We start from the raw sequence: 19,261 nt of genomic DNA, 5'->3' as shown, positions 1-19,261 counted from the left end.
TCTCTTCATTATGGCTGATATCATATGGATGAATATGTGAATAAGAATATACTGAATAATCTATTTCATCCGTGAACGACTACTGCAGTGTATATATATTGTGGATCTTCCTTTCGCGTTTGAAGATCCTTATATGTTAATTGGTTTAAATGGAAGTTATATCTGAGAAGTTCGCTACCCCTACATTAGATATTGTCCCCCTTGATTTAATCATGGTGATATATAGGATGTTATCTTTTGATATTCCACCTACTATATATTAATGCTAGGACAATATGATTTTTCCACATTCCTCTCTCTATATATATATGGGATTGAACATGATCTGTATAGGCATTTTGTCATATTGTTATATATACTACTTGATGTGATGATATATTGTATGCAGATTGCCATATTGTTAATTCATTTGGTTGGGATACTGTCTCTATTATACGATCTACCTATATATCTATGTGGTGGTAGTGGAAGTATATATGTCATTTAATTGAGCTTATACCTCTTGCTATGGTTCCTGACTATGGGAGGTTTAAGGACCTTACGCGCGAGCGTCGCCGCTTTCTGAGTACCCCGTGCCGCCTGACATCTCTATGCAAGGACCTGTATCGCTTGGGTCCATGTGACCATCACGTGATCCCTTGCATGACGCCCGCGCCACCGGTTGCTTGGTAGCGGGGACGCTGCGCGCATTACTGCGGGTCCACCCCCTTCACTCGATTGGCCAACACAACATTTAAATATACACGCCCCTAGAGGAAGTTGACACCCCCTGAAGAAGGCAAACGCCGAAACGTGCGTTGGGGTGGACGAGCGGTCCACGTGAGGGTGCCCTGACATCACAGCTTGTGGCCCAGGTAATTCTCCCCTACATAACGCAGCACTTGTTTTTTACTCACCTATCTTTATACTCGCTTGGTATACACCCTGTCAACATAACTCTATTAACTGAACCATTCTAGCTGTTATACCTCGATTATAATGGTGCTATAGTGGCTATTACTAGTGTCCCTTATGTGGCATTTGATATGATGAAGGTATATCTTAGCCTAGGTATATGGCACCCTGACAGTATAGGTTATGAACTGTGGTCATTTGATAATCCTCTTTATTGGTCTGTTATATGAAGGACTATATATATGCTTTTTTGCTGTGGTGCCTCGGAGCCTATTACATGTGGACTGGATCGTCCCTTCAATGAGATGGTCATCATACATGATATGTGTTTTTATGTATTCTTGTACTGTGCCCTATATTGATTATGAAGTAACTTTTTATACTATTTATGAATAAAAGTTAAATTTAATTATTATTTTGGGTTGATATGGTCGTATTTCTTTCTTCAAGTATTTAACCTCCCTAGATGTGGATGGAAAAGAAAAATTGACGAGAGATTTCAACGCAAGATTGTGCGGATGGTGGATAAAGAACCTCGACTAACATCCAAACAAGTTCAAGCTGCCCTGCAGTCCGAGGGTACAACAGTGTCAACCCGTACTATCCGTCGGCGTCTGAATGAAAAGGGAGACTGTATGGTAGGATACCCAGGAAGACCCCACTTCTTACCCCGAGACATAAGAAAGCCAGGCTGGAGTTTGCCAAAACTTACCTGAGAAAGCCTAAAACGTTTTGGAAGAATGTTCTATGGTCAGATGAGACAAAAGTCGAGCTTTTTGGGAAAAAGCATCAACATAGAGTGTAAAGGAAAAAAAAAGAGGCATTCAAAGAAAAGAACACGGTCCCTACAGTCAAACATGGCGGAGGTTCCCTGATGTTTTGGGGTTGCTTTGCTGCCTCTGGCACTGGACTGCTTGACCATGTGCATGGCATTATGAAGTCTGAAGACTACCAACAAATTTTGCAGCATAATGTAGGGGCCAGTGTGAGAAAGCTGGGTCTCCCTCAGAGGTCATGGGTCTTCTAGCAGGACAATGACCCAAAGCACACTTCCAAAAGCACTATAAAATGGTTTGAGAGAAAGCACTGGAGACTTCTAAGGTGGCCAGCAATGAGTCCAGACCTGAATCCCATAGAACACCTGTGGAGAGATCTCAAAATGGCAGTTTGGAGAAGGCACCCTTCAAATATCAGGGACCTGGAGCAGTTTGCCAAAGAAGAATGGTCTACAATTCCAGCAGAGCATTGTAAGAAACTCATTGATGGTTACCGGAAGCGGTTGTTCGCAGTTATTTTAGCTAAAGGTTGTGCAACCAAGTATTAGGCTGAGGGTGCCAATACTTTTGTCTGGCCCATTTTTGGAGTTTTGCGTGAAATGATCAATGATTTCATTTTTGCTTCATTCTCTTTTTGTGTTTTTTCCTTGCAAGCAAATTAAATGAAGATAATAAGACCAAAGAATGTGATTGCAATCATTTTCAGGAAGAAACTGAGTATTATCTGACAGAATTGCAGGGGTGCCAATACTTTTGGCCACCACTGTAGCTGAACATGAAAAGGATGATATGCTGCAACAAATTAAAAAGGCAACAAAAACAAGTCATGGTGAAAAGTGTTGGATCCCTTGAAATTGTTCCAGAAAATGAAGTAATTCTCCCAGAAAATTATTGCAATTACATGTTTTGTTATACACGCTTATTTCCTTTGTGTGTATTGGAACAACACAAGAAAACACAGAAAAAAAAGGCAACTTGAACATAATTTCACACAAAACCACATAAAATAGGTCGGACAAAATTGTTGACACCTTGCCAAAATTGTGGGTAAACAACTTTGTTTCAATCATGTGAAGCTTGTTCAAACACAATTGTCGCAAATAGTAGGTGTGGGCAATATGAAAATCACAACTAAAACCAGATAAAAAAGGGAGAAGTTGATTCAATCTTCGCATGAGTCTGAGGACTTGAAAACCAAAATTGTTGAAAAATATCAATAATTTCAAGGTTATAAGTCCATCTTTAGAGATCCGGATGTTCCTCTGTCCAAGGTGCGCAACATAATCAATAAATTTACAACACATACAGTCAAATATGGTGGCCCTTCAAAGATGTTTTGGGTTGTTTTGCTGCCTCTGGCACTAGGTACCTTAACTGTGTGCAAGGCATCATGAAATCTGAAGATTAGCAAAGGATTTTGGGGCACAATGTAGTGCCTAGTGTCAGAAAGCTGGGTTTGCGTCCTAGGTCATGGGTCTTTCAGCATGACAATGACCCCAAACATAATTCAAGAAGCACCCAGAAAATGGATGGAAACAAAGTTCTGGACAGTTCTGACCAGCAATGAATCCGTATCTAAATCCCATTGAACACCTGTGGAGAGATCTTAAAATTGCTGTGTGGAGAAAAATATTAAAATTTGCAAGTCCTCAGTGGTTGATACCATCTTTTCAGTTAGCCATTAGTCAGTAAGCTTTCGAGACTACTCAGGTCCTTCATCAGATATAGTATAACACAAAAATCTGAAGAGTCACATATTTATACACAACAGGGCACAGGAATAGTGCAATAAATAAGACAAGTGACGTGAAGCAGAACTATCAGTATGGGAAAGGGATAAGCAGTTGTGGCCGTAAATATGTGTGGACACAAGTAGGTCTATTCTTTCTTTTCTTTTTTTGTGTGGCGATAAGAATTCATCCTTGTTTTTAGTTTTTGCCCTGTCTCCCCTACATACAGACCCCCAGTTGGACATTTGGAACATATAATTAAGTTCATTGTGATGCAGCTGAAAGTACCTGGGATCTTGTGGTCCTGATGTGAGTTGGGAATCTTTATCTTGTCCGTGGTCATTATAAATGGACGGGTTTTACATATACAGTTGGTGAGGATGAATTTTGTAAGTTTCACCACAAAGGTGAAACTATCCTCCCGGTCAGTTTGCTTTCCCTCCCAGTACCTTTTCATTCAAACAATGTTAGGTTTCTGGGAGATTATACTCGTTCCTTTTATTTTTGGTTCTCCTTAGCTTGCCTTCTTTGCCCTATATTAATGAGTTTTTGTTTCTCATTCAGGGTCTTCGTATTTTACTTCATACTTTCCTTTCCCCTTGTTGACAATGTGTTGCAGCCTCCCCTCTGATTCCTAAGGAGGTATGAGAAACTCCTCAACGACTTATTAGGGAGTTAGGTCTGTGGTGGCGTTTCTAGTTGTGCAGCTAGGGTCTTTCTTGTCTGTACAGAGACTAGTTGGGCGTAGCTGCGGCATTCTTCCCTGTGTGGGTTCTCTGGTGGTTATCAAAATGCGCTTTCTGTACAAAACATTTCCCACAATCTGAACATGAAAAAGCCTTTGCCCCCGTGTGGGTTCTCTGGTGCTTAAGAAAACTAGATTTCTGGTTAAAACATTTTCCACATTCTGAACATGGAAAAGGCTTCTCCCCTGTGTGAGTTTTCTGATGTTTGATAAGATTTAATTTCACAGTAAAATATTTCCCACATTCTGAACATGAAAATGGCTTCTCTCCTGTGTGAGTTCTCTGATGGTTGATAAGAGTTGATTTCTCTGTAAAACATTTTCCACATTCTGAACATGGAAAAGGCTTCTCCCCTGTGTGAGTTCTCTGATGTTGGAAAAGATTTGATTTCTTTGCAAAACATTTCCCAGATTCTGCACATGAAAATGGCTTCTCCACTGTGTGAGTTCTCTGATGTATATTAAGATATGATTTTTGGTTAAAACATTTTCTACATTCTGAACATGGAAAAGGCTTCTCCCCTGTGTGAGTTCTCTGATGTTTGATAAGAGTTGATTTCTCTGTAAAACATTTCCCACATTCTGAACAGGAAAATGGCTTCTCTCCTGTGTGAGTTATCTGGTGCCTAACAAGACTTGATTTCTGATTAAAACATCTCCCACACTTGGAGCAAGAAAATCTTTTCTCTGCTGTGTGAATTTTTTGATTTTTAAGAAAAGACTTTTTGAGAGGAAAACTATTTCCATATCCTGAATGTGAAAATGGCTTCTTTGCATTAGGAGCAGTTTGTTTTTTAATGCTTATTTTGTGACTTTGATTTTCCTTAGTAGTCGGTAATGAATGAGAAGACAGGACCTGTTTCATAGGATCAGATGATTGAGGTCTGCTGTGAAGGGATGATGGTATATCTGGAGTAATGTCATTCATTTCAATTGTATCCTGTGAGATCTCAAAATTATCTGATTTGAAAATTGAAGGTGTCAGCTGTCCCTCTGATCTCCTGGTACGGACATCTGCCAAGAAGAAAACCAATTATTATTTTTTAATAAAAAATCCTTGAATTTTATATATTTGAACATTTCTACTTAAACTGACTGTAAAAAAGGCAAGTTATATTAAACAATTCACTTATTCACCAGGACAATGACCATCTAATAGAAAATCTCATAGGATGAACCAGTGGAGCGTGGTGTTCAACTGTTTGTTCATTCTGCCTCCCAAATATGGAGTAAAAGGCGCAGGTTCTGTCCAGCCACTAAGATTAGGGAGCCTGGGACCAGTAGTACCATCCAGGGTGTCAGTATGGGTGTGCGTGCTGTCCAGCTGGAGTAATCTGCTCCCTGCTTCAGCCATTTGGAGAGCACCGCACCCTACTAAAGCTGGAAGCATATTGCCGGAAGCTGCCAGATCCAGCCTTGTTCTCCTCTGGTTCAGTCATCTGTGCTCAGCTCCCGGCTTGTGTATTTGTTTCCTGTTGTGGCCCCGGCCCGTTTACTGACTACTCTTATGTCTTCTGATTTTGTACTTTCTCTGCTCTCCTGGCTCTGACCCGGCTACCTGACTGTTCTTCTTCCCATCTCACTCCACAGAATAGCAGGTAACACCGTGGCCCAAGCCTAGGGGTCTCTGTGTAAGTTCAGATCCATGTAGAGGGGTTAAACGGTGATGAGCAAAGTAATTTGTGAAATCTGTAAAAAAGGTAGATAGTGACAAGCCTGTTTGTGGTAACCATCTTTTGAGCTTCCAGGTGACCAAGACCAGCTCCCCCAATACATTGTGTCTGCAAACTATTCCAGCAAAATCTGCATTCCTAATAGCTTAATGGCGCTTCTTCCCTTCTTAACCTGCCATGTGCCCAGATAGTAGTGTACAACCGTATATAGGGGATTGTCAGATTCAAGAGAAGTTGGAAAATAATTTGTAAGGTCCATTTGTTTTCTATTATCCTTTGTGAAGAATTCCAAAGTTATCACCATATAAAGTGACACACGTCAGATTTGAAAAATGGGTCTGATTAGAAACATAATACTGGCTGCAGGAAGGGGTTAAATCAGAGGATTACTGAAGTCAAAAACTGTGACTACAGACAATAAAACATCTACTGAAATGATCAAACTGAACAGTCTCCATCAGGGAAAAATGAGTAACTACAATCTAAACTATCGTAAGGGACAATATTTTCTGTCAGATGAGTGTCAAGAAGAAATATTAGACATTTAAAGTGAACTTTTATATAATACTGCAGAGATGAGGCGTCTTAAATTTAGATCTCGGGCATTTGGAAGAGATAATGGAGATCTTTTTGAAAGACGACCAGGGAGTTATAGAGTCACATAAGTGAGGCCGGCTGATCCAACCACAATGAAACTATCATACAGAATGAACTTGTACAAAAAAGAAAGAATATAAAAACATGTAACATCCCCAACAACAACGTATGTATGAAGGGAGAAATCCAACACTAAACTGGACTTGCACTCATTTATGGTGGACCATTGGAGCAACTATGAGTCCTGACCAGAAGAGTAGAGAAAGTATTAGTGCCCCCATTTCAGGAGAGATTGTGCAGTGATCTGAATTCCTTAGGATTGAAAACATAATGGAATTTATGACGTGGAGTGAATCCATGAAACCAGGGCTCGAGCCATGCCAACACATCTCCTGCAGGCGTGAATAAATGTATATTACAGCCATCAGCCACGCACAGCTTAGAGATATATCATGGCACAGGTGTAATGTTTTCTGTATAGTTTATCACAATCCTGTTTGAAGTTAGTTGGTTTTAAAAGAAATTGAAAAGTCAGGATAAAGGGAAACTCTGCTGTTATTGTACAGAAATTCACACTTGGCCCTCACCGCACATTTAATGTCGATAATAAAAGTGATCTTTGGTCAGAAAGACTGGACCTGGTCTTGTAGGGACCATATGGGCACATTCAGCAGCACAGAAGGGAGAGAAGGTAGATTCATCCAATAAGATATCAGGGATCTAGGAAGCCAACAGCATCATTACCCTCCGCTTTCTCTTACAGACCCATCATAATATTTTTCTTCAAGTGATTTTCTAACTTGTCAGCACATTCTACATACGCTGTCATTTGTCTTTATAGTTTGCAGATCTGAGCAGGTAACGGTCAGCATCTCCTAATCCCAGGGGGTTGGTGGATCCTCCAGGTTGTAAGGTCTATAGAAAAGGGCTTTCACAATTACACAAAGAAATTTGAATATTTTCAGACGGAGGAGAATGTTGTGGTCTAGCGGCAAAATGGTGATCACACGATTGTGATATGGCCGGACTACACAACCGATAAAGCAGCCACAGATGGGGACTGAGAAGAATCTGTGACTTCTCTGCATTTAGTGGTTACTACTCACCTGGGTGGTCATATGTAGGAATCTCCTCTTTACACCGCTCATCACCCCTCACATATGTCTCTGTAGTATTAATATGGGTCAGATCTTCACCCTGAAACAAATATTGTAAAAGTAACAGACAGATGGAGAAGTCCCATCTATGATCAGCTCTAATCCTGTCATCTCCACCGTTCTCATTACACAAGTATAAAACATAATAATGGTGGATAAAACAGAACTGAAGACATGACCTTTACAGCCGTCCACACATCATAGGGGAAATCTCATGACACCTTCTCTCCATCTACCTGATGATCCTGAGGAACATTGGGATCTTCTTCTTTACAGTCCTGTGGAAGAAGAGGACGGGGACATCTCTCTGGTGTTGTCCTCTTACTGGATAGATCTGGAGGAAACACATACAGGGACTGAATTCATTCTTTACATACAGATTATTATAGGACGTGTGCATTTAGTCCTGTCTATTACCTGGTGATGTGAGGGGCTGGGGAACCTCCATCATGACGTCCTTGTACAGATCTTTGTGTCCTTCTAAATACTCCCACTCCTCCATGGAGAAATAGACAGCGACATCCTGACACCTTATAGGAACCTGACACATACAATGATACCGTCATCCCGCCAATCCCTTCATATCATTACTGTATAATTTCCCAGCATTCCCAGCAGTGTCACCTCTCCAGTCAGCAGCTCAATCATCTTGTAGGCGAGTTCTAGGATCTTCTGGTCATTGATGTCCTCATGTATCAGGGGGTGAGGTGGAGGCCTCGTGATTAATCTCTGGTTATGGAGAGACACATTAATAAATCTCACTACAGACATTTCCAGAGTCCTCACCTCTCCAGTTCTGTCCATCTGTTATTCCCATAGATAAGAATGATGTAATGTGATGTCATCAGAATCTCTCACCTCTCCAGTAAGCCGGAAAAGGATCTCTAGGGTGAGGTGTAATATCCTCTCCACCATCTTGTCCATCATTTTCCTGGATAAATCAGGAAAATGTTCTTATATAGACGACTTTCACTGAGAGGATCAGGTATTTTAGAGATCTGAATGAGAAAAAGATAAGCTGATGGATAAGACCATTTTTCTGCAAACGATGATGCGGAATCTAAACTGTACCATGAGTACCCTTCATCCCTTAATCTGGTGTTCAGGTCTATTGCCTGTATATTAAAATCTGTGACATTCTAGCAGTACCTTCTCAACCGTAAAATTTGGCCCTTGGGTTTTCCTCTTTTTATGGGGATGGGGGTGGGGGTGGTGGTTATCCCACTTCAATAGTTTATTAGTGCTTGAAGGTTTATGGTAGATGAGTGTCCCTATGGTCCCATTACAATCCTTCTTGATCAGTACATACAGGAAAGGCAACTGGTAATAATTGGTGTTGGTCTGCTCCTTTAAACAAAATGTACTTTTCAGGTTATCCCCGAGTACCCTCACTTTTCATCCCTTCTTTTGAGGTCCACACAGTCAGACTCTACCGCCCCTTCTCCCTGCCAGTGGCGGTTGTGTATCGCCCTCCGGCCCCCTCCCGTCAGTTTGTGGATCACTTTGCCACTTAACTTCCAAACTTTCTATCCTATGACATCCCCACCCCCATCATGGGAGACTTTAACATCCCAATTAGCGATTCCCTCTCCCTATCTGCCGCTCATCTTTTATCGCTAACTTCCTCCTTCGGCCTTTCACAGCTTACTAATTCTCCTACACATAAAGATGGAAATACTCTTTGACCTGATCTTCGCCCAGCTCTGTTCAATACATGACATTACTAACTCTCCTCTTCCACTCTCTGATCACAACCTTCTCTCATTCTCTGTCAAGAACTGTCACCCTGCTCAAGACACCCCTACTTTCCACACTTATAGAAATATACATGCCATTAACACCCAGAAATTTATGAAAACGTTGCAATGATCATTGGCCCCAATCTCCTCCCTCTCATGCCCTGACTCTGCACTGAAGCATTATAACGAAACATTGCAATGCGCCCTGGATGAAGGCACACCTCCTACACAGAGAACAACTCGGCACAGACGGCGACAACCCTGGAACACGCTGCAAGCACATTTTTTCCAGTGGTGCTCCAGGTGTGCCGAACGGCTGTGGACAAAATCTTGTCTGGCCGAAGATTTCCTCCATTATAAATTTATGCTTAAAACCTATAAAGCCGCCCTTCACCTATCCAAACAAACCTACTTTGACAACCTAATCATCTCATGGTCCAATAATCCTAAACACCTGTTTGACACTTTTCACTCTCTCCTTAATCAATAAGCACAGGCCCCAACCACCGACCTCAGCACTGACGATCTCGCCAATTATTTCAAAGAAAAAATTGACCATATCCGACAGGAAATTTTTTTCTCAATCCCCACATGTTATGCATGCTCCTCCCTCCCACATTGTATCTTGCTCATTTTCTGACTTCGAAACAGTAACGGAAGAAGAAGTGACAAGGCTCCTTGCTTCCTCTCGCTCTACCACCTGCACCAGTGACCCTATTCCTTCACATCTCCTTCAGTCCCTTTCTCCAGCTGCCACCACTCACCTAACAAATAGTTAATAAATAAAATTTCCCACATGTCTACTTTACATCAGCGCAATTTTGGAACCAAATTTTTTTTCTAGTAAGGAGCTATAAGGGTTAAAAGTTGACCAGCGATTTCTCATTTTTACAACAAAATTTACAAAACCATTTTTTTTAGGGACCACATCACATTTGAAGTGACTTTGAAGGGCTTTTATGACAGAAAATACCCAAGAGTGACACCATTCTAAAAACTGCACCCCTCAAGGTGCTCAAAACCACATTCAAGAAGTTTAAAAACCCTTCAGGTTCTTCACAGGAATTTTTGGAATGTGGAAGAAAAAAATTAACATTTAACTTTTTTCACAAAAATGTTACTTTAGACCCAAATTTTTTTGTTTTCGCAGGGGTAACAGAAAAAAATGGACCCCAAAATTTGTGGTGAAATTTCCTCTGAGCACGCAGATACCCCATAAGTGAGGAAAAAACACTGTTTGAGAACACAGCAGGGCTCGGAAGGGAAGGAGCACCATTTGACTTTTTGAATGTAAAATTTGCTTGAATAATTAGCGGACACCATGTTACGTTTGGAGAGCTCCTGATGTGCCTAAACAGTGGAAACCTCACAAGTGAACCCATTTTGGAAACTATACCCCTTAGGGAACCTATCTAGATGTGTGGTGAGCAACTTGAACACCCAGGTGCTTCACAGAAGTTTATAACATTGAACCGTAAAAATAAAATGTTCACATTTTTTCAGCAAAAATGTTTTTCAGCTCCCAATTTTGCATTTTCATAAGGGTAACAGGAGAAATTGCACTATGCAATTTGTTGTGCAATTTCTCATGAGTAAGCCGATACTCCATATGTGCGGGAAAACCACTGTTTGGGCGCGCGGCAGGGTTCAGAAGGGAAGGAGCGCTATTTGACTTTTTGAATGTAAAATTTGCTTGAATAATTAGCAGACACCATGTTGTGTTTGGAGAGCCCCTGATGTGCCTAAACAGTGGAAACCCCCCACAAGTGACACCATTTTGGAAACTAGACCCCTCAGGGAACTTATCTAGATGTGTGGTGAGCATCCTGAACCCCAAAGTGTTTTACAGAAGTTTATAACATGGAGCCGTGAAAATAAAAAAATCTAACTTTTACCACAAAAATTATGTTTTAGCCCCAATTTTTTTATTTTCACAAGGGTAAGAGGGGAAAATGGACCCCAAAAACTGTTGTGCAATTTTTCCTGAGTAAGCCAATACCCCATATGTGGGGAAAATACAGTGTTTGGGCGCACGGCAGAGTTCAGAAGGGAAGGAGCACTGTGTGACTTTTTGAATGCAAAATTGTCTGGAATCGAGAGCGGATGCCATGTTGCGTTTGGAGAGCCCCTGATGTGCCTAAGTAGTGGAAACCCCCCACAAGTGACCCCATTTTGGAAACTACACACCTCAAGGATTTTATCAAGGGGTATAGTGAACATTTTGAACCCAGAGGTACGACACAGAATTTGATAACATTAGGTCATCATATTAATAAGTTGTCATTAGTCTTGAGTGCAAGTGCTCGCTATTTGAGTTTGCATCGGGTGCTCAGATATGCACCATGTATCGCGGGTGCTCGAGTGACATGCTCGTGTCCCCGCCCCGCATGCTTCACGGTTATTAGACACCAAAAAAAAAACATGCGGGGATCGCTGGTGCATGGCAATCCCCGCAAGGTTTTTTTGGCTGTATAACAGCTGCAAAACATTTGGGACGGAGACTCGAGCATGTCACCCGAGCACCCGATGCAAACTCAAGTAGCGAGCACTTGCGTTCAACATTAGTCACCTTATCGTCATTTTTTTTTTCTACTTCTGAAAAAATCCCAGCCCCAACCCTAACCCTAACCTTAGCCCAACCCTAACTCTAGCCTAACCCTAGCCCAACCCCAACCCTAGCCCAACCCCAACCCTAACCCTAGCACAACCCTAACCCTAAAGTTTATTTTTTACACCGTTCCTCGTGCGGTATAAGTGATTAGACGACTTTATTATTCGGGTCGGTGCAATTACAGTGATGCCAGATTCATAACGGGTTTTTATGATTGACAGCTGTCACACACTTAAAAGACACATTTTTTTGCAGACTAGTTTTTACATCGCCATATTTTGAGAGCTATAATTTTTCCATATTTCGGCCGACAGTCATTTACATTTGTCTTTTTGATCGCGTTTTATTCCATTTTTTGTTTGGCGGTATGATGATAAAGCATGGTTTTATGTTTCGTTTTTTTGCTTTTTTTTTATCGTGTTCACTAAAAGGGTTAACTAGCAGGACAGTTTTATAGGTCAGGTCGTTCCGGACGCGGCGATACCAAATATGTGTACTTTTATTGGTTTATTTTTTTTTTCATAAGATTATTTTTTTATGGGTACAATATATATATATATATATTTTTAATTTAATTTTTTCTGACATTTTTATTACTTTTACACATTGTCCCACTATGGGATTTTCACTTTTTGCAGCCTGATCGGCTGCATGGCATAGAGAGCAGCAGCTCCCTATGCCATGCAGTCTGTCAGCGCTGCACAGGGAGAAGTTACTTTGGTCGTGCACTGTGCATGACCAAAGCAACTTCCTGCCTCCTGGTGTCCCAGATGTTGTCATGATGACGTCGGGTCACCATGGCAACATCCGGGACCGGACTCCGATGCTGCTGGACGCCGGCAGACAAGGTAAGTATCGAGCTTACCTCCTCTTGCCACCGGAATGCTGCGATTGATTTCGATCGCATTTCGGAGGTTAATGTGCCGGGAGCGGTGCGGGGCTGCTCCCTGCACATAGCACTGGGTGTCAGCTGTAACAATCAGCTGACACCCGGTGGCGATCTCGCCCGCACCGCTTGTGTGTGGGCGAAATCGCCAGGGTGTATTAATACGCATCAGGCCCAGGGCACAGATACGTACTAATATGCCCTGGGTCATAAAGGGGTTAAACACGCCAGCATACATCCATTACTTAAATAAACATCCCTCGACCAGAACTGTGCTGCTAACTACAGACCTATTTCCAATCTTCCCTTTATCTCTAAACTCCTGGAATGACTGGTCCACTGCTGTCTAATCTGCTATCTCTCAGATAACTCCCTTCTTGACCCTTTACAATCTGGTTTCCGCTCTTTACATTCTACTGAAACTGCACTCACTAAAATGTCTAATGATCTACTAACAGCCAAATCTAATGGTCACTACTCCCTGCTGATTCTCCTGGATCTCTCTGCAGCATTCGACACTGTGGATCTACCTCTCTGCCTGCTCCTTCACTGTGTCTTTTGCTGGCTCCTCTTCCTCTCCCCTTCCCCTTATTGTCGTGGTTCCTCAATGATCAGTCTTAGGCCCCCTTCTTTTCTCCTTATATTCCGCTCCTATTGGACAAACAATCAGCAGATTCGGTTTTTAGTACCATCTCTATGCTGATGACACCCAATTATACACCTCTTCTTCGGACATCACCCCTGCATTATTACAAAATACCAGTGATTGTCTTTCCGCTGTCTCTAACACTATGTCCTCCCTCTATCTAAAATTGAATCTGTCAAAAACTGAACTACTCGTATTTCCTCCCTCCACTAACCTACCTATGCCCAATATTGCCATCTCCGTTTGTGGCTCCATCATTACTCGCCAGCAAAATGCCCGCTGTCTTGGGGTCATACTTGATTCAGATCTTTCCTTCACTCCTCACATCAAATCGCTCGCTCGTGTCATCTACACCTCCAAAACATCTCTAGAATCAGAAATTTTCTTACCTTTGACTCTGTAAAAACTCTTACTGTAGCTCTTATTCATTCTCGTCTGGACTATTGCAACTCTTTACTTATCGGTCTCCCTCTTTCTAAACATTCCCCTCTCCAATCCGTCCTGAACGCAGCAGTCAGGGTCATATTCCTCACCAACCGATACAACAATGCCTCTTCCCTGTGCCAGTCATTGCACTGATTGCCCATCCAATACAGAGTTCAATATAAACTTATTGCTCTTACCCACAAAGCTCTTGACGATTCTGCACCGCCCTACATCACCTCCCTCGTGTCAGTCTATCACCCTACCCGTGCCCTCCGTTCTGCTAATGACTTAAAACTAAAATCTTCCATAATCTGAACCTCTCACTCCCGTCTCCAAGTTTTCTCGCATGCTGCACCAATTCTTTGGAATGCATTACCCAGGACAATTTGATTAATTCCCAATACTCACAGTTTTAAGCGTGCCGTAAAAACCCATTTCTTTAGATTGGCCTATCACCTCAACACACTTATCTAACTGTCCCAGTTTGGCCCATATTAAAATTTTCTTCAAAAATACTGGCACATACTGGCTGGCGACCAGTTCATGTGGTGTTATGTACTTACCCTATTTAGTATATTAAGGCTGTATTATACAATATATGTACATTTTACCTTTTGTGTCTCCCCTATTTCCTTACAGACTGTAAGCTTGCGAGCAGGGCCCTCACTCCTTTTAATTTCTGAGTTATGCTTATTCTGTAAAGTCTGTATTGTCTGTATAAGTCCCCCCTAAAATTGTAAAGTGCTGTGGAATATGTTGTCGCTATAAAAATAAAAATTATTATTATAATAAATTCAGATGTAAATCTAAGGCCCACTCTATTGATGTTGAGTTCCCCGACAAATTCAAAAGATTGTTCACTCGTCCCTGACCAGGTGATAAAAATGTCATCAAGATATTTGTACCATACCCCAATATATGGATGCCATCACTTATCATCATCCCTGAATATTGTGGATTCCTCCCACCAGTCCAGGGATAAGTTAGCATATGAGGGGGCACAGAGGCTACCCATCGCAGTACCCCTGAGCTGGTGGAAGTACTTCCTGTCAAAAACAAAGGAGTTATGAGTAAGAGTGAATTTTAGAAGATCCTCCATGAAGTCATTATGTCTGCTACACTCTATTGATCTCGATTTCAAGAAACGTCTTACTCCTCTGATACCATCCTCATGCGGTATATTACTGTACAAAGCCTCGATATCTAGTAAGGCCTGCTCCCCTACATGCATGTATACATGCTCGAGGGTCTACATGTAGGGGAGCAGGCAAAGGGAAAACCAACTCCAGAGGGATTATTCCAACTGTAAAACCTCAGGTGGTACTATGGGAACATTATACTGTGTGGGGGGCATCATACACACTGCATAAGGGGCATAATGGGGGCATTACACTGTGTGGGGGGCATCATACATACTGCATAAGGGACATAACGGGGACATTACACTGTGTGGGGGCATCATACATCCTGCATAAGGGGCATTACACTGTGTGGGGGCATCATACATCCTGCATAAGGGGCATAATGGGGGCATTACACTGTGTGGGGGCATCATACAAACTGCATAACGGGCATAATGGGGGCATTATACTGTGTGGGGGCATCATACATCCTGTATAAGGGGCATAATGGGGGCATTACACTGTGTGGGGGCATCATACATCCTGCATAAGGGGCATAATGGGGGCATTACACTGTGTGGGGGCATCAACATCCTGCATAAGGGGCATAATGGGGGCATTACACTGTGGGGCCAGTAAAGGGGTCCTGTACTATGAGAACAATACGTTTCCTCCCTTCCTGTCTCCATAGTTGGGTCGTATGTATCTATTACAGGAAACAGAACAAAGACCTTATGATTCTTATAAAGGGGCAACACAAGACCCCAAAAGAGTCTCGGTGCTGAAGGGGTTAATACCCCCTGCGCCCAGTAATGGGGTCTCCACATACCTCCACCTGCAGAGCCGCCACCACATATATGGCTGCTCTGTGCGCACAGGAGCTGTGATGAGGTCACAGGAGGGGAGGAGTCAGGGGTCACATGATCAGGGGCCTCAGTGGATGCAGGACTCTGCTGTGCTGGTTGTCATGGTGCTGGATGAGCTGAAGTTTATGTGTGGGGTCAGGAGGGGTTTACAGTGTGGATGTAGCAGAGCCGCGTGTGTACGAGGTGTACGGAGCAGAGCCGCGTGTGTACGAGGTGTACGAAGCGGAGCCGTGTGTGTACGAGGTGTACGGAGCGGAGCCGCGTGTGTACGAGGTGTACGGAGCGGAGCCGTGTGTTTACGAGGTGTACGGAGCAGAGCCGCGTGTGTACGAGATGTACGGAGCGGAGGCACGAGTGTACGAGGTGTACGGAGCGGAGCCGCACATGTACTAGGTGCACGGAGCGGAGCCGTGCATGTACGAGGTGTACGGAGCGGAGCCGCACATGTACGAGGTGTACGGAGCGGAGCCGCGTGTGTACGAGATGTATGGAGCGGATCCGCGTTTGTACGAGGTGTACGGAGCGGAGCCACGCGTGTACAAGGTGTACGGAGCAGAGCGGTGTGTGTACGAGGTGTACGATCACTATATCACTTATCTTTATAAATCTACACATGCAGTACAGAATATATACATACTGACCCTATACACATACAGTACAGAATATATACATACTGACCCTATACACATACAGTACAGACCAAAAGTTTGGACACACCTTCTCATTTAAAGATTTTTCTGTATTTTCATGACTATGAAAATTGTACATTCACACTGAAGGCATCAAAACTATGAATTAACACATGTGGAATTATATACTTAACAAAAAAGTGTGAAACAACTGAAAATATGTCTTATATTCTAGGTTCTTCAAAGGAGCCACCTTTTGCTTTGATGACTGCTTTGCAAAACTCTTGGCATTCTCTTGATGAGCTTCAAGAGGTAGTCACCAGAAATGGTTTTCACTTCACAGGTGTGCCCTGTCAGGTTTAATAAGTGGGACTTCTTGCCTTCCAACAATCTTGAAGGAGTTCCCAGAGATGCTTAGCACTTGTTGGCCCTTTTGCCTTCACTCTGCGGTCCAGCTCACCCCAAACCATCTCGATTGGGTTCAGGTCTGGTGACTGTGGAGGCCAGGTCATCTGGCGTAGCACCCCATCACTCTCCTTCTTGGTCAAATAGCCCTTAAACAGCCTGGAGGTGTGTTTGGGGTCATTGTCCTGTTGAAAAATAAATGATGATCCAGCTAAACGCAAACCGTATGGAATAGCATGCCGCTGCAAGATGCTGTGGTAGCCATGCTGGTTCAGTATGCCTTCAATTTTGAATAAATCCCCAACAGTGTCACCAGCAAAGCACCCCCGCACCAGTTGTTTCACACTTTTTTGTTAAGTATATAATTCCACATGTGTTAATTTATAGTTTTGATGCCTTTAGGGTGAATGTATAATTTTCATAGTCATGAAAATACAGAATAATCTTTAAGAGAGAAGGTGTGTTCAAACTTTTGGTCTGTACTGTATATATATATATATATATATATATATATATATATATATATATATTGTAAGGTGGCTGCCGGACAGGTCGTGGACGGGAGGTATGTGTCCCCGAAGTACCAAGCTTCGGTGATATAGGACTGGGAGAAGCCGGCTCCAGCACACATAGTACTGAGAGGAATTTAATTGGCCCGGATTACAGGGCCGGTTTTACGAGCAGCTGAAAGAGCTGGGGGGTGGGGAAACAGCTGCTCACTTACCTCCAGTCCAGGTCTTGGAAGGCTGATTTAAGACAACGGCGCCTGTCTCTATCAGTGTGTGTGTGTTGGGCAAGGTGAGCAGACCTTGCATGTGCTCCTTAGACTCTGCAGGAGGCAGAGGAAGGCACTTTGTTTAAACGGCTGAAGCCGTGCTGCATGGACTTGTTATTTTGAGCTTTGTTCTGTTATTCCTTTTTGTGCCAGGAAAAGGCTGTTACTTTTGTTTCCTCACTGTTGTATGGACACTAAATAAACCACCAGTTTGTTTGAACCCGCGGACTGCATCACTGTGTGAATCTGTGCCTACCTCCAACGTGGCTCAGTGAGTACAAATCCCTACAATTGGTGCTAGAAGCACGGGCACAGATCCCAAGCAGCAGTGTGACTGCTGCAAGAAGACGTATATGTCCTGGGTGAAGTCCGCCATAAGCCAGCAAGTGTCGCCAGACAAAATGGAGTACCTGCTTAAACATTTGTTGCAGGCACAGCAGGCGCAACAAGCGCAACACCAGCAGCAGTACCAGCAGAGCATGCTGCAGCAGGAAACAAATAAACTTCTGATGCAGCAGATCCAACAGCAGCAAAGACAAATGAAAATCTTGGCAGAGCAGATCCATGGCAGGACGACCGCCACATCCTCAGATCCAGGTGATGACTCATACGTCAGGAAGACGGTAAGAAGAGCATTACAAAAGAAGACCCCGGGTGATGACGTTGAGGCGTTCTTGACTGTCTTTGAGAGGGTGGCAGAGCGGGAAAAATTGTCTCCGGAGCAGTAGGCGGAGGTGCTGGCGCCACATTTGACAGGTGAGCCGCAGAAGGCCTATGACTTGGCCTTGCAGGACGCGAAAGAGTACGCTAAGTTGAAAACTGAGATTTTGGCACGCTTAGCAGTGACTCTGACTGTCAGGGCGCAATGGGTGCACTACTGGGCCTATTGCAGTGACAAACCTCCCCGGTCCCAGATGTTCGACCTCCTACACCTGGTCCAAAAGTGGTTGCAACCTGAATCTTCTTCCCCAGCACAGATGGTGGAGAAGGTCATTATAGACAGTTTTATACACTCTCTTCCGAAGTTGGTGAAATCCTGGGTTGCTCAGGGAGATCCCCATAATGCCGATGACTTGGTGGGGTTGGTGGAAAGATACCAGGCGGTTGAGAGTCCGTTGGAAAAACAAGGGGTCGTAGTCTCTCAATACTGGTGTTCTCAAAAGGCAGCGGACAACCAAAAGAAGGTAGCTAGCGCCACACCTGGGGGGCGTCATAGAGTTCAGGAGGGGTCTGAGTTGCTGCCCAACGTCCCACCTCATAATATAGTGTGTTGGAGATGTCATACCCCTGGCCATACTGCCGCCCGGTGTTCCGTAAACTCTGAGCCAATGGACTGCAACATGGGCCGACGTTGCTCTTATTTTGCCTACCCTGCCTGCGACGCGTTTTCTCAACATGGCAAGGGCCCTCAGGCATGCTCAGTGTCAGTAAAGGGGGCACAAGTCTCTGGACTATTGGACTCAGGAAGTTTGGAGACCCTGATAAGGGCCACACTCCCTCATGGACTGATTCCTGGGCCAATGGCCCCGGTGGATGTAAACACGGACTGTGGCACCACATCTCATGAAGTGGCGGTCGTTAAGGA

At 43.4% G+C, this 19,261-nt stretch overlaps 1 protein-coding gene across 1 annotated transcript; it reads right to left on the bottom strand.

The window, feature by feature from the left end:
* Positions 1-3,415: 3,415 nt before the first annotated feature.
* Positions 3,416-8,138, bottom strand: LOC141220300 (uncharacterized). Its single transcript, XM_073666254.1, has 4 exons — positions 8,133-8,138; positions 7,809-7,928; positions 7,522-7,612; positions 3,416-5,159 (listed from the first exon to the last, which is right to left on the bottom strand). Exons 1-4 carry the CDS (start codon positions 8,136-8,138, stop codon positions 4,135-4,137), a joined length of 1,242 nt encoding a protein of 413 aa, XP_073522355.1. The 3' UTR covers positions 3,416-4,134.
* Positions 8,139-19,261: the final 11,123 nt, after the last annotated feature.

This window comes from Phyllobates terribilis, unplaced genomic scaffold (assembly GCF_046119375.1).
Source record: "Phyllobates terribilis strain yellow unplaced genomic scaffold, ASM4611937v1 Scaffold_280__1_contigs__length_2496652, whole genome shotgun sequence".
Classification (NCBI taxonomy): domain Eukaryota; kingdom Metazoa; phylum Chordata; class Amphibia; order Anura; family Dendrobatidae; genus Phyllobates; species Phyllobates terribilis.
This window is presented reverse-complemented; position numbering and strand designations above follow the sequence as displayed.

Coding starts and splice junctions, on each gene's coding strand:
- LOC141220300 (XM_073666254.1), bottom strand. Junction 7,613..7,808: donor ATGTTCCTCAGGATCATCAG/GTAGATGGAGAG, acceptor TATTTGTTTCAG/GGTGAAGATCTGACCCATAT. Junction 5,160..7,521: donor TCCTACATATGACCACCCAG/GTGAGTAGTAAC, acceptor TCTTCTTGGCAG/ATGTCCGTACCAGGAGATCA.